Below are 25,250 nucleotides of genomic sequence, written 5' to 3'. Positions count from 1 at the left end.
TCTCAAAAGTAAGGACAGTTTCCCAAAGAAAGGACTACCACAGGACCATAAATAGAACCTATCATAATTAGCTTATCTTCATATTTGACATCAATAAGAAGTACCCTTCCTTCCTCATCCATCACTACCTTATCCACCTGAAGCAGCAGACCTTTGCGCAGCAGTACACCCACCCCCCTTGATTTAGAACTGTGGCAATTTTGAAAGGTCTTAGTATACCATCTATTTTTGAGCAGATGCACTGAATCATCCAACAAATGAGTTTCTTGAATAAGGGCAATATTTATCTTTTCCCTCTTCTGCCTATTCAGTACCTCTTTCCTTTGCCTTGCAATGTTAAGGCCTTTAACATTCCAGGAACATAGCCTCAGTTCACACAACGACATGCGTTATACAACTCGACACCAACCGTACTGGTCCAGAACATGTTCAATTTCGAGGATGAAAGGGGGAAGCAAATAGACAGAGTTGTACAGACACTACAGGACAACACACAACAAACACAAACACACTGAACCCATGAACAAACATATAGCAAACTCAACAACACACCCTGCAAAACTGTAAGGTGATAGTGAGTGCATTTATGTACAAAAACTCCAAAGTCTTGAACTGTAATTGCCCCAGAACCCACACCCAATACTTATTCAGTGATAAGAATAACAATAACCTTTCCCATAATACCCTTAACACTATCTACAAAGAATTCCAAGTCAGTATGGAGACCAAGAGTAACCCTCCATTTCCCCATCCAAAGCACAATGCCATTTCAAAGCCAGCATTAGTGAAGCCAAAAGGTGTGTGATCCAGTATCTAAATCCCAAACCTGACAATTTATAGACCCAACAGTAGTCTGTCATTGCGATTTAACTAACCCAATACCCCATTCAATCCCCAAAATATATACAGTGGAAAAGAAAACACAACATATACCCCATCCCACATCCAAGTAATGCCGATAACAACACCCCTTCCCCAGCCTCTGTACAATCTGCAAGGCAAGCATTCAAAGGAGCCCTCTATGGCACGAAGACTTCAACTCATCTGCAACACAACCGCCCGCACCCACTAGTATAGATCAGTGAGAAATGGATGACAAGGCAGACTACTCAACATCATACCACTAAAAATATGGCCCTAAACCCACTTTCCGCCTAGACCCATCAATTGGAGCTCATTATCAAACAGGATTACAACGTGGCCTATAGAGAACCAAAATCTAAAGGAAGCATCAGTAGGCACCAGCAACCCCCTCCCCAACCACACTCCTGCATACCCCAGAGCACACACACAATAAGAGTATGACCCACATCTTCCCCAACCCCAATCAGCGCTTAGGACAGAGTACCCATTTGTAAAAAAGAAGACATATACACACACAGTGCCAAATAGGAATACATCTTAATCACATTTGCAAGGAAGCACATCTGGAATCAATGTCTGCTGGTCTCCAGAACGCCCTTGCCACTGTCCAGCAGCCCACAGCCACAGGTCGAATAACGATACGAACCTCTAAAAGCATGGGAAGCACTCACGTGACCCTCTGCGCTTCCCTGAACCCATCAAACAGTTTTTAAGTCATCCATGTTTTGATGTATTCTTTCAACTAGGTCATTCTCAGGAGTACAGTATGGATGTACTACGATTCAGCACTGTATACATTAGGATTCCTGTGGAAGGAAATAAGAAATAGAATGTTCTCTTTTTTTGACCCAAGATATTAATTGTAAATGTGGGTTGATTCCTGCAGTCCAGGCCAACAACCTGTAACATACACAGCTAGTTAAATACCCATAGACTATTCTTGGTTGCCCAGACTAAACCAGCAGCCTGCTCATTTTCCAACTATTTTGTTATCTTTGTGGAAAGAGGTTTGTTTCTCTGATATGAGTTTTGCTGCACTGCACGTCAAGGAGAGTGTGCTAGTAAGAGGCCAGCACCAGACAGACAGGCACAGCCGAAGGGGAGGGTCTGCTTAGTGGCAGGCATCACCCATGGCACCTGCGTCAGAGGCGTGGCGCTGGAAATGGTGTCAAAGTAAGTCTCGCAGTGTTTCGTAAGGGACTCTCATAGTTGGCGGCTGCACTGGAGCAATCTCCATTTCCCCGTTAATCACTGTACCTAGTTGTGGGCCTCTAGGGTGCCAGATAAGGTGTCCTTCTGGTACTCCACCGGCTGGTACTGATTCATTAAGGATGTATCTGAGGTGAGAGACGAGCAGTTACTTGTTTCTTAATAAAATAGGTCATATTTTTTTCCCCACATTTATTACGTGTCTTGCATAGCTTTTCCAGCACTATCACTAGCTGGCATCCGTGCAACCTATTAGACGTGTCACTCATGAGTCGGTTATTTTCTTATGTGCAGTGTTTGGGTAGTGCTCCAAGTTCTGTATGCTTACTTTTTCTAGTTGACCCAGGTGGTGGCTGGAGGACACTGGTGCCATGTCCTCAGCACATTGACCTGATGGCATCAGACCCTTCTCTTTTGAAGGCACTAGGGACAATGGTTCTCTTTGGCACGCCATCAGTTATCTAACTCTCAACACTTGGCTACGGAGAATAGCGTTACCTTTAAGTACAGGCTATATTTCACTGTTTATTATTGCAAAATTATTTTTTTTGTGGCACATCCATGTACCCGGATCCTGTCTGTCCCCTCCCTCCATAACCACACAGCTCAATCTTGCGCGGACATCCATAGGCCATGGGAAGGCTGGTGAGAGGAAGGTTTCCGGAGCAAACCGAACGTCAAGCTGTTCCCGTGACCAGCCAGATAAAAGAATGAACATGCACGAGGCACCAAACTTCTTTACAGTCCCCCGTGCGTGTTCAGTAAACCGAGTGAGACATGTGGCCACAGAGATTCTCCATGCCAATGGAATGAAAGTAAAGAACAGGGAGGCAAGCGGCCACAATCTAAAACAGTGCGTGAGCAATAATAATAATAAGGAAGGAGATGCAGATTTCATTAGAGGGGAGTGCGTGGCCACCCCCGGAGGCAGGGGGAGGGAGGCTGAGAAGATTAGTTCCCCGCATACCGACAATTACTTAAAAGTCGGATGGAGCACGATATCAGAAAAAGGGGGCCCATCTGCAGCACCTACCGCATGATTATAGCCATCCTGAAGTGCGCTCCGTAGTAATATGCGTACGCGTACGCAGGGTTCTCCCTCCTTGCGAGCACCGGCATCCATTAATCACATCCTCCATGACGTGAAGCAATGTGAGGCAACGTCAAAAGCAACACGGCCTTTCCTCTGACGGCTCGTGTCAACAATATTGAAAAAATACAGCCGCAGCAACGGATTCCAATGTCTGTTACTTCCAAATAGATGACAATTGAATTGAACGTTATATATAATTACATTATATAGTTCAATTGGGACGAACAGTAAAATAAAATAAGACAAAATGTATCCAACCCTTTCAACTCGTAGAAGTCTGTAAAAAAACCCACAAAAACCCCAGTTGCGATCCAATTGTCCACTGGCAAGCCCGACTATCTTTTCTTCTTAGATGGCAACACCCTTTGAGAAGTAGCCTCCATAGGTTGCTCCAGATCACTTCTATCATCAGCACTTTCCAGGTGACTCAAGAAGGCCTCCGCCCCTTTACTATCACTGAAGGAGAACATTCTGCCATCCTTAATTACTCAGAAGATGGCTGGATATACCATATAGTATTTGAGGTTCTTTAACTTTGCCTTGTCTTTAGCAGCTTTGAACTCACTCCTCTTATCCAAAACATCCTGGCTGAGGTCCCCAAATATCATTACCTTGTGACCATTCCAGGACAAGTCATGCAGTTCACTGGCTTTTCTCAGCACCATTTTTTTAATTGGAAAGCATAGGAACCTAACCACAAAGTGTCTGGATCGCTGGCCTTGAACTGGTTTAGGACCCAAACTCTGATGTGCCCTCTACAACTCCAGGTGTATCTTGGAGTCCAGTTTGAGTACAGAGACCAACACTTTTCCAAGGAATTCCATGGGTTTGCCTCTCTCCATATCTTCAGGAAGACCAGCCACCCTCACATTGTTCCGCCTTGAAAATGTTCTTGCTCAGAGAGTTTCAAAAACAATCTTTCATTTCTTGATTGCAGGTCTTTAATCTGGCTTTCCATCCTTTCCACTGTGTTATCCATACCATTCAAATGGGTCTCAACTCTGTTAAGGTTTGAAGTTAGTTGAAAGTATCTTTCGCCTCTAGATATCTTATCTTTGATCTCATTCACACCCAGAGTCAGTTTAGTAAGCATGTCTAGAATGTTATCCTCCATCTCATCTGAAGTCTTCTCACCAGCCCCTTTCTGCAAATGTAAAGTTTTTAAATGTAGATGGTTTATGTAGCATATGTCCAATATCATTGTTGTAATCTATAAACACTGTCCACATATAAAAATAAAAATGAAATCTATCCAATGTCAAGGCTATTATTTCTCCATAGCTAGTTAGTCCCATACTCTTAGCCACCGTAAGGTCTGCCACGGTCCCTCTTTCTGCTTTCAGCACTGTATTACCATTAAACGTGTGTCATTCAATACATGAGTAATCAGGACTGCTATGGAACCCGACATAGGATAGTGTCCCTCTAAAGTATTCTCCAATATAAAAGCAAGAGGGTGCATGGGCAGTTGAACCCAACACATTTCTCTAATATTGGTCAATACCTCCTTCCAAAAGATCAAGACCGTACGCCATTTCTACCACATATTCCCTATGCTCCGAGATTTTCCTTAGAGCACTGAATTGAGAATGTTGATGAATCTGATGTAACCTATTAGGAGACATGTACCAGCTCAAAATAATGTTATTGGGGCATTTCTCATTTAGTCATGTTAGGTAATGTCTTCTGGTGGGATACATAAGCCTGTAACATTGAGAAAGTAATCTATCTGTCTGATAATCCTCCCTAGCGCACGAGTCAGTTAGATATCAAATCCCTTATTTGTATATAGCAAACCTTTTAGGTTTCTCTATGTTGACATTTGCTTTGACATGTTTTGAATATAAGAGGAGTAGGAGAGGAGAAGCCATCATAATGAGCTCTCAAAGCCTGCTTCCCATGGGTCTACCATGCTCTAAAACCTAATTTATATAATATTTCAAGTAATTCACTGAAAAGCCATACGCCTCACAAAATGAATTCAAAAGCTTAATAGCTATTTGGAGGGATGCCTCCACATTCCCCCCAAAAGCATGCCATCATCAGTACATAGAGTTGCCTTGTGGAGCATAGAGTTGCCTTGTGGAACATGTCACCAGACTGTGCTCCCCATTTTTCTGCATTCTCCTGAATAGCTCATGCTCCATTTCCAACTCAAAGAGCAGAGGAAAGAGTGGGTTCCTTTTTTATATCAATTTTCACGTAAAAAAGCCACATTTATTTGTATACTTTTTTGGGCATCTGAAAATGTACTATGATATAACTGAGGAAATTTGGGCCAAATCCAAATGCAAGTCATTTTTGTATAAATTACCAATGAACGCTATCAACAGCTTTTTGTGCAACCAATGCAAGCAAGGCAAACCTCTGCCCAGAGCGCAAGTCCCTTTAGATTAGATTAACAATGTGCCAAATATTTTCATATGTATTGTAATTATTCATAAATACATGTTTCATTCAGGACAACCAAAGTGCCAAGCACTTGCATCAAGCATATGGCAATGACCTTAGCAAAAATGTTTGCATCTGTGCTTTGAGTAATGCCATCAGTCTATATGAATCACATTCGGTGGGCTCTTTGCCCAGTTTTAGCATTCAAGTTGTGACATAATCCCTGATGATTGTGAAGTGATACCAGATAACTCGAAGGAGTTATACATTAGTTTAGCACTTGGCCAATATATAAATGTATAATAGAAGAGATGTATGTACCCACCAGGGCCTGGAACTGTATTGCTTGGTAATGCTTTTATTGCATCTCTGACCTATTTAATAGAAATGGAAGCATCTGAATCTCCCCTCTCTGTTATATTAGGCATGGGAAGAGAGATTGAGCTCAGGGATGCCTTCTGACTTCCGAGAAGCAGAATTGTTGGAATCATCCAAAAAGATAGACATTAAAAGACCGAATGGGTGATTTGGCTGAATGTCAGCCGTTCAAAAATTCAGAACGGCCGAAAAGTTTGACCAAATCCCCCATTCGGTGCTAAATGCTGCAGCGTTGTCCCCGCACCCTTGTTCACAATATTGTGAGTGGAGGTTGCAGTGGTGTCCCCAGCAGTTGATGCCAAATAGCATCCCCAATAGAAAAAAGAAAAAAAGGAAAGGACCCTGCGGCACCGGTTCACGATCACGGAAGTGAAAGAGAACAGGTGTTGCAGGGACCCAGTGAGTTGGTGGCTTCTGCAAGGTAAGTAGGTGGGTGGGGGTGTGTGTGTGGGGGTGTGGATGGGGCGGGGGCCATGTCAGAAATGTTCAGGGGAGAAAAGACCAAAGGTTATTTTAGAAAAATAATCTTCAGTCTTTTCTCCCTCGAACATTTCCTTCATGGGCTTTCAACCCCGATCCGAATTGTCTGGGTTGTCTCCCAGAAGGAGCCTACTAAGACATTCTTACTCTTACTATCTCATTGCCCGTTATTTTCTCTCAGTAAAAGTGTCAGAAGTGGCTACATCATTGTTGCTCTTGTTGCAGTGCGGTTTGAGGCACTCCAGTATTGCTTGTACATAATGCATGTTGCCCATCACTGGGTGCTTTCTTTGAACTAAAACAACTCTGAAGCACCATGTGAGAGAGATGCAGTGAGAAGCACTGGGTGAACAGCAGGGGTGAGCCCATCCCAGGGCCCAGTCCTCAGTCAGACTCTGATAGTAAGACTGTGGAGGAGGGAGTTCGGCAGGCTCGGGAGTAACAGATTCAGTATGTTATGGTATAGTCTTTCCCCCGCAAATATGCTGAGGTAATGCCATACTCAGCTTGCAACAGCCCTTGTTACGCTGCAAGTTTGGTCTGGGTCTTGGGTGTTCTCTTGGGCAGGAACCCTCTAGGTGGTTTCTGTTCCTAGATTTGCTCATTTGATTGATTGAATGAGCTCCCTTGCTCTACACTATAAGTTCTCTTTTGCCAGAATTGCACTGGACATTACAGACAGGCTGGAGCGTTTGCTTCCCGGCGACTCCCTTTCTACAAATCTCCTACTACTCATGTGAAGTAGTGGCCTGTCGGTTGGAGGTGGCAGGCGGGGAGGCACTGTTGGTAGATACCACTGTGCAAAGTACATAAGTGGGAGACACCTGGACTTGAATTTGTATCATTCTAGTATGCGTTTGGTATATCCTAGTAGAATAGTCACAAAGAAAACTGGGAAGAAGAAGTACAATCTGCAAAGCAATGAAAGAGGGAAGTATAATTGAATGCAGTGAATAATCACGTGGATATGGGTACAGTATTCTCACTAGCTCCCCTGCTTAGGAATTCTGATACGCGGTGTAAAGCCAGTAGTCTTAAATCCATAGTAAAAATAATTGAATGCTTCCCTCAGGTGAACCCTGGTGATGACAGCAATTCATCGCATCCCAATAACAACATTTCAATTACTAATATCTCGTTGCAGTTGCCTGTAGATAATAATTCCATCTTGAACCTATACTACTCCCTCCAAGCTGAGGCGAATCAGCTTGTATCATCAGAAACGGCTCCGCTGATTGAACAACAGTAGGAGCAGGGATTTACGGATCCATTGGCAGATTATCTGAATGCTTCATTAGAACTGTTTAATAATAATACATCATCTATGATCTCAGAGGGGGAAATGACGGTGCACTTTGCCTTAAATATCCTGCTGAAATTGGTGACAAGGCTACAGGAGGAGGTACAGAAGCACCCAACAATATTGGAGGGTTTAGGAAAAAGGACAATGGGATGGTCAGGAGCTGAAAGAAAGAAGGGGGATGGAGATGGAAGCATATACAGTGGAAGGATTGGTAATTGAAGAAGAAGGGCGGCAGTCTGAGAAGCCGTCTGGTGTTATAAAGCGTGAAGAAGATAAATTGGAAGCCCAGAACGAAGCAAATATGACACTGGGCGAAGATTCATTTCTTACGCGCAAAGAGCGCAGGAAACGGAAAGGAGCAGCCATGCAGGAAGCAAATAAAAGTAACAGTAACAACAAGGTGCCAGTGGGCAGGGGACTGTCTAAAAAGGCTGGGAAAAGAGCTAATAGAAAATGGAAAGAAGTGGCAAAGGAAAACGGGACATTAACTAGTTGGCTGATTAAATCAAAGGAAAATCTCAAGGACAGTGACCAGCTGGAGGAAATAGACAATTATTCTTCTGTAATAAGTGAAGTTATGACGAAGGGTGGTCATATTTAATCATGTGTGGAGGGTTCTCGGGGTGATGCTAGTTTTGAGGGGCCATTGGAGGACTCACCACTCCTGGTAGCCAAATCCACTAAGGCACGAAGAAGTGAAGGTCAAGAGGATTAGAAAATAATGGATGTGTCTGCAGCCTTCTTTACTATTAGTTGCCTCTTTCCAGAGAAAGAGAAGGTCTCACTTTATCGGGCAAGGTTTCTACAACTGCTGCAACCTATACCTCATTTGATAGTTCTCACGAGTGGGGCCTTTGATTATGTAGAACAACTGGATGTAAGCAAAAACCGGCAACTAAAGTGCATTGTGTATCATGTGACATGGTCAAAATGATAAAATGATAGTTGTATTCATTGCTGAAGTTGGGGTATGATATTTATTTGTATAGATATGGGAACGAGAAGAATAGTTGTTAGGATAAACTGGACTCCAATATAAAAATCACGGTAGAGGGGTGTGAGATCTGTTACATCTACACGAGCCCAGTTGAAATGTGTGAATATGAGAGAAGAGGAAGTACCAGTTAATAAGTGGGGATGGTTGTCAACGTTTTTACCTGCGCGTCTGCAGCAAAGACCATGATATGTTGAGGTAAAGTCCTGGAATACGCAGGGATACAAACACCTCCTGAGAGGAGAGGATGTCTCTAGAGGTCTGTTAGTTACAGCAGGGTTTATAGTCCTTGCATCGAAAATGATGCATCGAAATGCCAATGCATCGAAAAAGATGCATTGAAAATGAAAGCATCGACATTCTATCTTTTTCATTAAAAGTACATATCCATCGAAACTTTTCCATCAAATGGATATGTACTTTTAAATGTAAAAGATAGCATTTCAATGCTTTTATTTTCTACATTAAAACGTTACATGGAGCTGTCCAGTGCTGATATTTCGGCACTGGCCAGCTCCTTGTAACGTTTTCTTTTTTTTTTTACATACGGGGGGGGGGCGGAACCCCCCAACCCACATGCCCACCCCCTTAACCCTAGCCCCAACCCTAACCCCTAACCCTAATCCTAATCTAACCCTTAATGTAACCCTAGCCCCAACCCTTAATCTAACCCTTAATCTAACCCTAGCCCAACCCTAACCCTAACTCAAACCCTAATCTAACCCTTAATCTAACCCTAGCCCTAACCCTAATCTAACCCTTAATCTAACCCCTAATCTAACCCTAGCCCCAACCCTAACCCTAACCCAACCCTTAATCTAACCCTAGCCCCAACCCTAACACTAACCCAATTCATCGAAATTAACCATCAAAAATTATTCAATGAATATGCTTTTCGATGGAAAGGCAATTCAATGAATAATTTTTGATGGTGTGGTATTCGATGGTATGGCTTTAGATGGAAAGACCAGATACCTTACAGCAGATATTGTGATGTTGCAGGAGACCTGGCATATGAGTAAGATTGATTTTGATGGGTATGTGGGGTTTCAAATATTGGCAAGTAAAGGAGACATGGGTTGCCCTAGGGGTAGCAGTATTACCTTTTGTTAAAATGTGTATAAATAGGAAGAGATTGTTTTAGGAGGGGGACGGGGGAGAGAATGTGTTCTGATAGTACGTACTGAAATTGATAGAGAAACAACAATTAAAACAGATAATATTTATGACCTCGCGGGAGAGCTAATACGGCGCGGATCCACCTCTATTTATACAATGCTATTGTCCCCATTGTGATGCATAATGCTAAAGATATTATGTTTATTGGATGGACTTGAATGCACACTGCCTGGAATATTATGAGAAAAGAAAAGCAGGATTTTAAACAAAGTAGAAATAATTTGAGGATGTATGGTGGTGTTCTATAATGGTGTGTGCTAATTCCTGGAACCAGCCCAAACACATGCACACACACCCGCTACAAGATGCGCCTCATGGAATGCGATGAACTCACTCTGGAGAAATAATTCACGCGTATTAAATTTATTTAGCAATGAGTTGATAACATAGCAATTTGGCATAAATGGGAACAAATTGTAAGTTATAGGTTACAGATTACATGGAGCCCAATCTTACGTTCCTTGGATGTAAGCTATTGATACCATGCCAGGGACCGTAACGTAACGACTGGGCTATTTCTCCCTCTCAAGCACCGGGCTGGCCACTCCTGTGCGCTCTCTCTCGCTCCCACTCTCTGCTCAGACCGCAAGTCAGACATAGCAATGTCAGGAACCACCGCTAGGAGCAAGCTGTCAAACCCAAGGCATTTGAACGCTCACGATGCAAATCTTCTGGAGAATCCCCCTTTGCCCATGTGAGTGCACACTTTTATCAGGTGTGCCTGTCACTCAGCGTGACGTAAGCCCTTCCAGAACATTCGGTGCAAAAATATGTTTTTGGCTGGGAAAGTACCATTTTGCACTGGTCCAAAGTTCTTTCCTCCTCCCATCTAGCCCTGGTAGTTGGCCTCTGGCAACTGGGCTAGAATCCTGCCTTATCACCAGACAAGGGCGTGTTGCACTCTGTTGTACCATCCCGCATCTATTTACCATGGAACTCAGAACATTGCTTGTGAAATCAAAGTGTCTCAGTAAAAGTTAAAAGTAAGTGCTGCCGACCATCCAGGCAGGCCCGGTAGAATGAAACAATTAACCCCTAGTGAGCAAGCTCTGCAGTCCCATGTGTTCTGCTAGTTATTATCTAGGCGTTACACTGCTAGGTTGCAAGCACTCAATGCACGGATCGATAAGCGATTAACCCCATCCTGCCATGGCAAGCTGTGCGCCTATGCACAGTGTATTCAGCTCAGCAGGTTGTGCGTCTGTGCACACCTTAATCATTATATTGTTATTTTAAACTTAGCTGTAACGGCTGAGGTAGCTAGGGCACTGAAAGCCTTCCAGGAAGCTTGGACAAACTAACTTATGGCTTGGAGTCGTGAGGTAATTATGCCGTAAGGAAGAGTCCAATTTATCATGTTAGGCAGAAGTAGACGGGAAGTGTTCAGCTGTGTTAGCTGTTCACGCTGCCCCATTTTTCTTCAGTTTGCTTGCAGCAAGTCTCATCAACGCGTATTGCTGGTGGAGGTGTGGCCTATCTGCTGTTTGCTGCCGGTTCGAGGAATCCTTCAAAAACTACCGTCCAGCCGCAGAAGTGGACGGGAAGTGATCAGCTGTGTTAGCCGTTCACTCTGTCCCGTTTTTGCTTCATTTTGCTTGCAGCGAGTCTCATCAACGCGTATTGCTGGTGGAGGTGTGGCCTATCTGCTGTTTGCTGCAGGTTCGGGAATGAATCACGGGGAGTGTCAATACACAAACCAGCGTCACTACAACATCAGGGTGAGGAGGATAATAATTCCTGTACACCTAATAAAATTCAAAGACCAGCCATATCATCGAAAGAAAATCTACATTACCCACCCCAAAAAAGCAAATTCAGCTGAGATGCCTAGTAGTCGAATTTGCCTAATTAAGAACTTGTACCAAGAAAAGGAATGCAGATGGCTCACAAGAACTGAATTCTTAATCAGACTATATTCAGTGCTCCAACTGAGGGTACTGAAATCTGATGATTTTTAATATGTGGAGCCATTAGAAGGAAGAAATCCAAATGTATCTGCGATCCATTGCAAGTTCTTGGCAACAGCGCAATTACTCAGAGCCTATAAAGAAGACCTATTGACAGTTGATGTTGAATTGGATGCTGATCTGGATAAAGAAGATCCAAACTGGCCCAAAATAGATGAAGAAGAAGTAAAGAGTGGAGGAAGAGTTTGACTGCTCCCGATAGGGAAGGAGGTTGGAATGGCTGAGATCCAGAATGTTTTGAAATGGTTAGCGGTGTCTCTCTCAGAAGTAGATATAAAATGATGAGACTTTACAGTAATATCATGGAACTGAAGAGGTTTCTCTCATTTGTTCTCACCCATGGGCTCACTCCCATATATCATTACCAACACGTGCATATGTTTACAAGAAACATGGTTAACCTCACCTATGATATTGGATGGCTGTTATTATCAATCTTTAGCCAAAAATGGCCTATGTGAAAGACCTTACGGGGGGTCTACTTATTGGTGTAACCCATACAGTAATGTTACGTCGCATAAATACTGAGCTTGATGAGAACCTCATTGCTGTTGAAGTAGATAGTTATCATTATGATAAACTAGAAAGAATATTGTTAATCAACTTGTACAATCCTCCAGGGGCCGAATTGAGGGGACAATTACAATTACAAGAGACCATACATGATCTATTGGCAAGCTGGTCTCTGATTTCTGGGAATGGAGCCGTAGTGCTTATTGGCGACTTTAACTGCCACATGATAGGGAAGAAGGGCACCTCGTCAAATCCTAATTTAAGACCTAAAAGTATAATGGCGCATACTGAAAGTGACTCTGAGGGATTGTGCTGGTTGAATTTATTTGGAAATTGGGAGTTGGAAATTTTGAATGGAAGGACACATAATGATAGCCCTGGGAATCATACATGGAAAAGTGGTACACGTCGGAGTACGTAGGACTATATATTTGCAAATTGGGTGAAGGACATGAAAGTAATTCCGAATACGTGGAGTGATCATGCCTCACTATGACTATCATTGGGAGTTGATGAAAGATATCCCTACTACAAACCCATTGGGAATGTGCATGTTAATCATGCACCAACACATATATGTTGGTCAGAAAAGAATATAAGGCAAGCAGCTTATGCTGTATCGGAAAAATATATTCTAGATCTCTACCAATTTAATACAATGTCAGTGAATGCTATTGAGAGCTGGATATATTCATTCATGGGCAAACATGCAACTATAGTAGAGGGATTGATCCCTAGATAGTCAAGCAATAGACATCCATTTGACAGAGACGTAAGAGATGCCAAAATAAAATTAAGAGCTGAGTTACGAAGTTCTAAGAAAATGAGTCCTACTCTTGAGGCATTCTGCTCCGCGTCCAGGGCTATCAAGAATAAATATAGAGCTGAGATTAAAGCTAGGAGATATTCTGAGAAACTCTCCCGTTGGCAGAAAACAGTACAAACATCTGCTAAAAAAATATCAGAAGTGTATGGGCACTATTAGGGGAAGCCCAAGGCAATAAGAGCAAAAAAGCTGACAAATCCCATTGGTGCATTAGAATGAGTCCGCTTTTTGGAAAATTGCAATGCTCCAATAAATAATGAGGGACTTGCTGTAACAAGTCTCAATCCACTAGGCCCTCCTTTTCATATAACCTATGACCAAATACTCTGCAAGATCAAGAGTTTAAAATCGTCCCGAGCACCAGGCCCGAATGAACTGGCTAACATTGTAATTAAGGCCAAGCCAGAATTTTGTGCTGGGTTATTAAAAATCCAATTTGAAAAAGTTCTAGCTGAAGGTAAAATACCATCCTCCCTACAGTCTGCATCTGATGGAATTATGTGCTCAGCCAGCCCACAAACATCTGGACAGGTTTAGAGCAATCAGGAAAGGTCTGAATGAGTTAGGCCTGGATTGTTCTTTGGATTTCCCTGTACAGGTTACAAAAGCAGGTATGGAAGTGTTGAAGTCGAGAAACTGGGAGATGAAGAACAAAAATGTACTTGAAAAAGCCCTCAGCGATCATTATCTATGACTAAAATATCCAACTGGACAGGAGTCCTATCTATTACAACCCTGTCATTCTGGAAAGTCAGGCGCTGGTAAATTGTAATTCCCCATTCCCATAGAGTGCAAGGAACACCGCCACCAGGAATAACGATGGCAGGGCTTCCGTGACGGTCTGCTTACCGTGGCCGCTGTGCCTGGCAGGGTCTGACCTGTTGGGCCCAGCAGCTCCGGCAGGCAAACTTGTACTATGCCGGTCCCGAAACAACTGTGCCGGTAAGCATACCAGCACAGTTGTTTACGGACAGGGATGCTTGGAATGAGCCCCTATAGCTTCATTAAAAGTTTGCAGTGCTGGGAAAAAAGGCAGTAATTCCGTTACTGCCAAAAAAGTGGCAGTAACGGAATTACCACCATTTCTTCCGCATTGCCAAACTATAATTTTTGGTGGATTTACCACTGGCAGAATTAATGCACAGTCAGTCAGGCAATTTTTTCAGGAACAGTGGCGAATTCACATGCAGCATCTTGCTGGACGTAAATCCTCCTCTTTATTTCCAAACATTGACAGATTTACCGTGCAGTCATTCCGTCAGTGGTAAATCCACCAATAATCTGGAGTCCTATGGGCTCTGTGAAGGCATCATGAAGCAAGACACGGACAACAGATTCAAATTTAAAAACAAAATAGTTTATTAAATCAAATGTCAGGATGGTAGAAGGCCTAACTTGCCCTATGCTAAGGGGCAATTTCCCTACCTGACCGAAACGAAGGACAGTTTGAGTGAAAGAGTTCAATTTAAAAGTCTGTCTGTGCTCAAAACCTATCATTGCCCTCACAACTAAAGCTAAATATTGTGTAGGGATGTCAACAGTAAAATAAAGGGTGATCAACACAAAGTTCTGAGCTTGATCCACCTCTCAGCTTCCTCTTCAGCTCCCCTTCCGCAAGTTCAAGAAAGTTATACAAAAGTCTCAAGATGATCTTTCTCAAGTTCAAGGCAATATAGTTCCACACAATCCTTGGGGTTCCCTTCCTCAAGTTCCAAGCATTACAGTTGAAAGGAAAAGGGTCTTGAGGCTCTGTCCTCAAAACAGCATTTTCAGTTCCTCAAGTCTCAGGGTTCCCTTCCCTAAGACTTCAACGTAGCAACTTGTATTGGTCTCAGTCTTTCAAGGTTTATTTTTTTTAAAACGTGTTTTTATTGTTTTCACAGAAAAGCAACAGTTACAACTTACCCACAGTCCCCCCGCCCACCACCCCCCTCCCGAATCTACCCCCTGCCGGAAGAGATCTCAATGTTCAATAGTTCTCGGGACTATCTACGATGCGAAAAGGTCCGTTATTCTTACGTTATGAGGGCACCATTGTTCCATGTAGTCTGACTGAAGATACTCGGCCACTCCCCCCCATTCCTTCAGGAAAGAATCCCGCGTTCCCTGGAGACTATGCGTAATCTTGTCCATAGTCATTTGCGACCAGAGCTTCTGTAGCCAGGTGAAGATGTGTGGGGGGGGCTTGCTTCTTCCAGTTCTGTGCGATTGTGGCGCAAGCCACGATGACTAGGCCCATGAAGCTTCTCCACTGCGCTTTGGTGTATTTATTTGCTTGATGCCCTTTCAGTCCGCAGAGCCAGACCTTTTCCCCTAATTGATCCGCCTCTGGAAACATCTTTCCCATTTCCGTGATAATTTCTGTCCAAAAGCCTTTGACTCCCTGGCAATCCCACCATATGTGTCTCCAGGTGCCAAGTTCATTGCATCCTCTCCAACAACGGTTCGAAGTTTGCGAATACATACTGTTGAGCCTCTCAGGCGTGTAGTGCCATTGTGTGATTATTTTTATCCGCATTTCCCTGGTTTGGGCGGCTCGTGTTATTTTGGGGATTTCCGGCCATAACGACTGCCATTGAGTGATCGGGATCACCTCCCCAGTCTATTCTCCCATTTCTTCATGTATGCCCATTTTATTTCCTCTGCTTGTGTGTTAATTGTTAATAAGATTATACAGAGTGGAGACTAGCTTCTTGCCCCCTGAGTTGGTGAGGAGGAACCTTTCAAATGTAGTTAGTTCCCTGGTCGCCGCCTGGGTTATCTCGGGCGTTGTCAGCCAGTGTTTGAGTTGCTCATATTTGAACCTGTCTGCCGTTTTTAGTTTCCACATGGACCTGCAATCTGAGAAGGTTCTTACTTCTTTGTCTAGGAACATTTCCCCTATTTTACTGCACCCCGCTTCCTCCCACTTCTCATAGGCTCCTGGCTCCAGTCCCGGAGGGAATTGAGGGTTCCTACAGATCGGAGTGAATGGGGCTGTCTCCGTGGTCATACTCCCTTTTCGCGTCTGCTCGTCCCATGCTTCCAACGTTGCTTTCATGATCCCACTAATGCGAAGATTTGGTGTCTATGGTTCTTACGCTTCCACAACAGATCTTCAAGAGCGGTTCTTGCCACCGCCCTATCCTGCGTCACCCATATCGATCGCTGGTCTTCCCCAAGCCATTCCTTCAGAACCCAAAGTTGTGCCGCCTGATAGTAGTTTCTAAATTGTGGGAGTGCGAGTCCCCCTTCTCTGGTGTGAGCAGTGAGGACTCCTCTGGCAACTCTTGGGGTTCTTTCAAGGTTTAACACAACTCCAGGCCAACTTGACCCTCCTTCTGGTTTGCATCACCAGCACACTTACAGCGCTCCTTCGTGGTTTATTTCACAATGACTTTGGCTTTCAATATTCAGGGCTCCCTGACTTAGGCGCAGTTATCAGACCACACGGTCCACCCATCATAAGTCACGCAACAAGGAACCCTAGGCTCTTCAGCCCATGCAGGTTTTTTTGTATCTGACCCTGTGTTCAGTTTCACCTTCACTTAACTACTCTTTGTCGGCCTCTTGGCTTTATGTGTAGCATCACACTCTCCTAGCTACTCCCGGTTTAGCCTCTTGGCTTTGCCACAAATTGTCACACATCTTATGCTAGTCTTTGGCCTTGCTGCACTGTATCCATTCATAAGGGTAGCCTTGTGGTGGTCCGGTTTATGCCCCACCTTTGTGTCGCACTCTTTCACACTAGTGGCGTTTCCGTAGGTTTACTTTCTAATGGGCACTTTCCCTTTTTGCTTTCATCAGTTATTAGCATTGTCCTTAATGGTTTAATTCATTTCGATATTCAATATGTGTAATTTCACTCGATTACAAGTTTTCATTCAGTTCGGTATTCAATGTGCATGTTTTAGCTTGGTTTTGAGTTTTATTCACATCGGAATTGAATATGCGTAAATTAACTTAACTTCAAGTTTTCATTCAGTTTGGGATTTAATATATGTCATACATCACTTTAGTTTTAATGTGCTGCCCCTAGGGACTTCCCCCCCAGCTTTGAGTGACATTGCCTTCCACTCACCGATCCTCTGTGTCTCTCCTCCAATGGCTACGTGGCTTCCATTCTGCCTCACCAGCGAGTGGGCCGGTCTCTGCAACCCCTGCTCGCACTCAGAGTGCTTCCTGACACAAGCCGGCAGCTCTTCTCTTCTCCTCAGACGTGGACAACATCCTACCTCCCCTCTCCCTTGCTCCCAGCTCCGGCTGCTTTCTATGGACAACGGCGGCTCCCACACCTATGACAGCCTAGCAGCCTGGCTCGCCCTGGGCTCCACAGGTCTTTTGGGACAACGGCCGGCAACCTGGCTTCCTCCCAGGTCCCACCATGGCTGCCTCCTCACGACACGGGTCCCCTGCTGGTCTCTCCCAAACAGGCCTCCCTGCGGCTCTCTTTGCTGCTTCATTTGTCTCCTTGTATACACCTGCAACCACTCGACCGGTTGCACGTGTGGATTTTCAATTGGGCTTGCCTGACCATAATTAAAGGGACATGCCTGACTTACAAAGCACTCTGCAGGCATCTTCCTCGTCCCAGTACTAGTGGTAAAAGGAGGTTTTAGTGTTCATTACTCTCAGTTGCCTCTTCCTTGTTGCAATACTTGTCAAAGGTCAAATGTGAGGAAACGAGGGGGAGAGGTTTTACAGGACCTATAAAGGCTGGGGAAGGGTTAGGGTGGTCTTCAATGGGGAAAGGGGGATACAATGTCTCACCTACCTCACCCTTAATCCCTCTCTTCTTCACCCTTTTCCTAGTGTTTTCAGATTGATAATGATTGATAATAGCCCCTGGCTTTTTCTTGGTCACTGGGACAGGGATATCAACATCCGGATAGAGGATTCTTCTTCAAATGGAAAGGCGGACTACTGCGGTTTATAGTGATATTTTCAAATGCCATAGTTTCGAATGGCAAATTTTCGAATTAAAATGCGCCGAAAAAAATGCATTTAAAAAAACGAATTAATGGGATGGTCCCCCCGGGTCCACACACCAACTCCCATTTTTTTACCCCTTAACACCCATTTTAATTTAAAAAAGAACTTTACCTACAAAAAATGCATTTTTTTGATGCATTTTTTCCGATGCATTTGTCATTCGAAACTATGTTTTTCGAAAAAACGACTGTATACCAAAACTGCGTCTCACCTGAGGTCATCTCGGCCCCAATCCCCATGGACCCTCTACCCAGGTGATCCTCCATCGCTTCTCCACCTCCCGGGTCAGGATCCAAAAGCGATGGCCTTTCCCTGACCATCTGAGAAGAGGATCCAAGGGGAGTAGATGTAAAGATGCCCTCAGGTTTCTCACAGCTAAAGTGCTGGTATCCATGAATACTGGCACTTTTTTACCAGACTGGTCGACTTAGAATGAGGCCCACTGTTATCAATGTGCACAATATATGGTGTAACGGCTGAGGGATCAAATGACAACGCGAAGCCAAGACATTTAGTTAAAATGTCTTATTTACAGCAACAAAAAGTGGGTGATTGAGTTTATTGAGGTACCAGGTGAGTTTAAAAAAAACTATTATGTTACGGCAACTCGCAATGGGACGCCACACAAATTAATCAGGGCCTCAGCACAAGGTGGCGGTGTGGGAAAAAGTGGTGGTAATTCCTTTACTGACCCTTTTCCTGCAACGCCACACTACAGGTTTGCCAGTGGGGGTCGACTGATTTGCCTCCAGCCAAGAGCTGGTGATTAATCAGGCCCCCACCAGCAATAAAGAGCTGGTATTACTGGCACCGGTATTACCAGTGCCAATAATACCAGCAATCCCCCCATGGAGTCCTATGAAACTTCATTGAATGGGGAATGACCGCAAATACCGACTCCTGTAATATGCCAGTAATTCTGGGATATCAGGTGCTGGTAACGGTAGGTCTGTTTTCCGGTATCCCGACAGAATTAACGGCGGAATACCGGTAGACTCATAATGAGGTCCTCAGTGGTCACATAATTCAGTTTAAACTGGTACTCTGACCAGTTGCAAAATAAAGTTTGTGACAAAATACAGCTAGCTGCTATATTTAAGAGCTCTGAAAAAATTGAGGTCCTCAGTTCTCAGCAGATGTGAACCAGTGTTTTCTGATAGCATTCCAAATTGAAGCAGTACAGTGGATTGTAACCTGGGACTCAGTTGGTTTAGGGAGTATCCAGTTGATGAGACATTTGTCCAGATGATGGGTGCACATCAGGTTCACACCATGGTCCCCACTCTAATCAAGGTTACAGCAGGTAGGTGATCAACTTCAAAACCACCAGTGCTGCAAAAAACAATGGGTGCGTGAGTGGCTATGCGTTTAAAAGAATTGTGCGCGTCACAATCTCCAGGAAAAGTGCCATGGGGTCCAGTACGCTTAATGGTTCTTCAATTTAATTCTTTAATTGACGAACAGATTGTACATATCCTTAAGCCTCCACTTCGACCTAGTAAACTTTAGTTATGGTCCATGATTTGGCAGGGATGCCTCTGCCTTCACTTGTTGAAGGTCACTCCAACAGGGGAATGCTGCCTTGTAGTCCGAAGCCAAGCATTCCTTTATTTCATAAACCTATAGAGTCACCAGTTGCCCTTTCCCCATTATTTGTGTCCTTTATAAGCACAATGCTGTAGGAATAGCGTCAGGTTATTCTCGGGCAGTAACTTTACGTTACGTTGCTTTATGAGTTCATCACATGTATTAATAATGTGTGTTCTTTCCAGTTCCCTTTTTTTTGGGCTGGTCAAAGTTGATATTGCTTTTTATATACTCATTTTGTTGGCACAGTGACCAGGAAGACCGGGCACGGTATTAATGCTTCTGTTCACTTATTCACTCTTATTCAATCAATTCCACCTTCCCTCCCAGGATGGTTGGGTAGACATTAGCAGGAAAAGGAGTAGAAAACTGTGACTCTTTTTAAAAAACATTTCCCTTGGAGGTGGAGCTTGAGAAAACGTGTATTTTTCAGGGAAAAGGTAGACTGCCTTTCTTGGGTTGTATCCTCTCATTATGCAAGGAATGGGATGTGGAAGACGTTGGGCTCAATTTCGCTCTATATGGGATCCATCTTTGGTGAGTCACTGCAGCAAAAAGGAATCCGTGCATCTTTCAAATGTTTCGATAACGGTTAAATGTTTAGCCGAATCTAGTCTTCTAAGTATGTTCTTCTTTTCTTACAGGTTTTCGTGTGCCGTGCTCTATCAAGGCCTCATCATGCACATGGGCATTGCTGGTGGTGATATTTATTTTGATTTCTTCATCTCTGCTTTGACAGAATTTCCTGCTGCCATCATCATTTTGTTGACAGTGGATCGTGTCGGCCGGCGATACCCTTGGGCTATTGGGTCCTTTGTTGCAGGGGTAGCCTGCCTCATTAATGCTTTTATTCCTCATGGTGAGTTGTTGCAGATCAAAGAAAAGAGCATAAGGAGATAAAGCTTCTCCCCAGGGGGGAATAATAAACATTTTCCTCTCAATTTTCTATTGTGTAATGGTTTATCTTAACAACACTGCTTGTAGAGTACCACTCCTACCTTTAGTAAATAGCCACCTGTTTTTTCTTTCACTTGCCCCATGGTGTGATTTGCACACAAACTTTGGGTACACTGTGACAATATGTTCCACAGCTCTATGTGTATCAATTCCTCTGATATCTGATCTTGTGGCAGTGTAGGCAATTCCTGTGCTGCATACGTTTCAAGCCTTATGAAAACATGTTGTGAATATTAAGGGCCTCATTACAAGTTTGGGGGTCCAGGAAAAAAGTGGCATAAGTAAAATCCACCACTTAACCTACAAAGATTGGTGGATTTATCATACAGTAATTCCACTGGCGGCAAGTATGCCAAATATCTCCTGGGAGTCATATGGACTCCAAAAAAGGGGGAATTACCACCACTTGTAATCCTGTTGTAATCCCACGGGACCAAGTAGCGATAACGGTGATGGAGTTTGGTGGTAATTTGGCAGAATTACCGCCAAACTCGCAATGAAGCGCCCGATCTTTAAACTATTAGGTTGCCCGTCTAAGGTGCTCCTAAAATGTAAATGCTGATGGAGAAAACCCATGAGGACATGGAAATGAATCTGGAACAGAAGCAGGGTGACTACCAATTTGAGTCCCAAAACACAGCCAATTTGTTTGTGGTTGTTTTTTGTATGTTGGGGTCACGAGGAGTTGACAAAATGGCTGTAACAGCTATATGAGCTCCTCCCAGACATCTCTGATAACTGGTATCTGGCTTTGATTGAATGAAGATTTTTCAAACACCTCAATTGACTTCTGTATGTGTGTACCTGAGGGAATGGAGTTTGGATGCCAATTCCGATTAGATTTCTGCCAAAAGGTGCATGGTTATGGAGTAGTGGTCTGGGCTAACCCCAAACCAGTGCATATGTTTATAACACTGGTCCATTCTTCAGATTTGTGACTAGAAAGTTATTGAAAGCTGCTGGAGTCCCTGCGGCTGGCTGGACTGCGGACTCAAGATCCTCCTGTATTTGGGCTCTCATTCGATAGGCCTACCTCCTTGATGGACTAAATTGAGTCATGTCACTAGGTTAGGCTGTTCCAGCTGCTGGGATGGTTTCTCTCGGTTGGGCGGCCCACGGCCCCACACATCAGTAGAAAGGCAAGCCAGTACTGATTGGATTCAGCCATATTGGGAGGACTGTAGAGCACAGTGATCGGTAAAAGGTTGTGTTCTATAAAGGGTTCTTAGAAGAAAAGGTCTGATTTCAATCACTGCCGAAGAATGGGCCTGAAAATGGGGCAGATTAGGAATGCCTCGCTAGGATTACAGAGGGGCTCAAATATAAGTCAGATAGCAATATACAATACAATGCAATTCAATATAATACAGTCATTCTTTATTCACATGACCTAAGAATGAATATCTACAAGTAATGGCCAAACGTTTTCAGGTTCATAAGTATGATGTCCACCCTCAAATGAATTTTGAGCCTGAGATTGAAAATTGTTATGAAACTTTTTCTGTGAACTCCAAGTTTTCTCATTGTTGATGTTATTGATCTTGCAGGAAAATGTGCTGTATTGGGTTTTTATTATTTCTTTATATTTGAAACAATGCATGAGACAAATAACTAATTTTTTTTATCAGACCCTAATTGGATTGTTCTCTGAGCCAGACTTGCATATGTTTTCGAAGGTCTTTAGAAATAAAAATAAAATGTTGGATTGAGAGAAAGAGAGAGCGAGCGAGACTTTGAATGAAAAAGAGAAAGACATAAACACATATATCTGAAAAGATGCACTGAGAAACAAATATTTATATTGAGGAAAATGTGGATATGCAGAGACCTTCACAGAAAAAGCAAAAGCAGGATATTTTGAAAATCACAATTTGAATAAACAGGAAGAGGGATTCAGAGAAAATAATCATTTTTTGCTTTGTCGCACAATTAATCATCCATCCGAAAATGTTGATAGCCTTTGCTTCTTTTCTTTTGCATAGTTTTTATTAAAAGAGTCATTGGCAATGCATCATTGTATAGGGAATAGTGCTGTGGGTGGTACTTTACTTCCTCCTTCATGCTGGCAACATTTTATTGTGCATGTGTTTATTTTACTTTTAGTTTTCTTTCAGTGAACTATGATGAATGAAGAGCTAAAACAGAGCCCCAGACTAACATTTTAGCCAAGGAGCCAGTTGCTTGTGGATGCCACTTCCAAAATGTGGGGCATCTTAAACACAAAGAGCCTTTTTACAGTTTGTGTAGATCTTTTAACCAAATTTCCAATGGTGATAATCCAAAATATCTGCCCAATTACAGTGATTCCATTATATTAGTTTTAACGCTAATGGATTTCCTTGAATACTGCTGCTTGTATTACAGACAATCCACTTGGAATATAATTTAGATTTTTTTCCCCAATCTTTTTCCAACCTCATTTCAGGGTTGTGTGGAGAATCCTGCAGATCCCCCACGAAAACCCTGCCTAATGTCTCCTACCAGGTGGTCTGCAGAGGGCAGACGCTTCCTGATTCCAATCCTAGGGCTGACGTACTGCAGGAGGAGCACCTGGGTGGAGACAAGGCCATGGGTAGTGGGGTAAATTCCCAGGGTGAGACACAGTATTTTTCCTTGAAGAGGAATGCTCTTACCACAGACGATAGCTTTTGGCAAGGTCAGGCAATTAGCCCCAAGGGCCTGTTGTTAGGAAGGATTTCATGTATGTTTGTTTGTTTATTTATTTATTTATATAGTGGTCCACACCCTGAGGTAGCTGGGCGCGGTTTATAGTCATAAAATCGAATGACATTATGTCGAAAGTCATAATGTGGAAAAATTAAACTCGGAAAAAAAAATTCGAATTTCTTTTTTAAATTGATTTTAGTTCGAAATGGGGGGTTCCCCCCCCCCACAGCTCCCCTTTTTGTGCGTTTTACCCTTTTTTTTTTTACTCCCGGAACCCAAAATAAACATACAATAAAAAAAAGAAATCTTTCAATTTTTTTTTTTCGACTTTTTTTTTTTCCGACATTATGTCTTTCGACATCATGTTTTTGACTTTTTGACTGCACACCGCTGGGTTCGTTACAATTATTGCAAATTACAGGTTTCATATAGTACATGGCGGAATAGTTGCATTACATTCTTTACAATATTTACACAATGAGGATAACAGTATTATACATAGACAATATACAAAACACTTTACATCTATACAAGCATTGTGATATTTTGACTAGTACTAGTAGTGGGCTACTTGAGCCAGTCATAGAGCATTAGCAAGGAGCCAATTCTTGGTGTTTTTCCTAAAGCTATAGAAGGATTGGTCAGCTCTTAAGGTGGTAGGCAAGGAGTTCCAAAGCCGGGCTGCCATGACCCGGAAAGCTACTACCCCCTGCTTTCTTCAATTTATATCTAGGGACCTTGATGCAAAAAGAATGCAAGCATCTAGTGGGACGTGTCGATTCGTTTTTGACCAGTTTCTCCATAAGGTAAACTGGGGCAGAATTAGTTAAGCATTTATCATTTATGTGTGAGGGAAGCAACTTTAAACTGAATCCAGTCCTTGACTGACAGCCACTTGTTGCTGCGTCTAGCCTCTGAAATGTGTTGTCGTCTTGGAATATTTAATGCAGTTCTTAGTGCATTATTCAGTAATATTTGAAGTTTGTTAAGAATATATTTACTTGATCCAAGGTAGAGCGCGTTGCAATAGTCTAGTTTTAAGAGGATTAAAGCTCTTGCTAGAGTAATGGAGTTGGCTGTAGATAAGAAGGGTTTGCACACATGTATCATCTTACAAGTGTAAGCAGTTGCTGAGGCCGTGGCGTTGACTTGCTTGTGCAATTTCTCCTCCATTTATGGACGCCCCACATTTTTTGCTTTTGTGTGGATATCCTAACTTAACTTTTTCCATTGGAGCCCAGCCTTCAGCTAAACTCCCCTGGGCTTCTGCTCATTTGCTATGGGGAAACTGACACGTCCTTCAGATTGTCAGTACTGGGAAAGTATGTTTCCCTTAGTCTTTGACTATGTTGCCATTTCTTGGTAACTTTTTAACAGTGCACAATGTACCTTCCAGTACTGTGCGCTGGGGTCCCTTTTTGTTTTATGGCCCTAGACATCCTCAAAGGATTTTTTGGTGATTGTACGAGTGTGCATGGGACAAACTTGTAGCAGTAGTTACTTTTCATAATGTTTTACTTCCCTTTACTGAGTTAAACCACGTTTACAGATTTTGGCTCAAGAATGTGGCCAGTTCTGAAAATGGCAGTGCTACAAAGTCTTTTGTTCTGTCCCATGGTCAATTTGTCCCTTGCGTTCACCCACGTCGAGTAACCAGGGTTTTCCTTATTTGTGCATGCAGCCTCCTGAGAAAACCGTTCTCTTTCGCGGGCTTCTGCTTGTTACGTATGTGTGCCCAGGAAGAGGGCTGGGACTATCTAGTCCCAATCCACACTACTATTGCCAGGATGTCTGAGGTGCCTGAATGATTGAGACCGCTGTGGGCCATGATTGGTCTATGTCTGGGCAGAGGCATAGACAGGGCAGGGCCT

The 25,250-nt window shown here is 43.3% G+C and overlaps 1 protein-coding gene across 3 annotated transcripts in view; it reads left to right on the top strand.

Annotated features, from left to right (window-relative positions):
- The window catches only part of LOC138453708 (solute carrier family 22 member 2-like), a 442,975-nt gene that overhangs the window by 296,570 nt on the left and 121,155 nt on the right, over positions 1-25,250 (top strand). For all 3 annotated transcript variants that reach the window (XM_069606817.1, XM_069606816.1, XM_069606815.1), the window contains one exon: positions 20,400-20,614. In XM_069606817.1, the coding sequence (XP_069462918.1) occupies positions 20,400-20,614 (215 nt within the window). The remainder of the gene's footprint in view (positions 1-20,399; positions 20,615-25,250) is intronic.

The sequence above is a fragment of the Ambystoma mexicanum genome, chromosome 4p (assembly GCF_040938575.1).
Source record: "Ambystoma mexicanum isolate Mex_15411 chromosome 4p, UKY_AmexF1_1, whole genome shotgun sequence".
Classification (NCBI taxonomy): Eukaryota; Metazoa; Chordata; class Amphibia; order Caudata; family Ambystomatidae; genus Ambystoma; species Ambystoma mexicanum.
The sequence above is the reverse complement of the archived record's forward strand: the minus strand, read 5'-3'. Positions and strand labels throughout refer to the sequence as shown.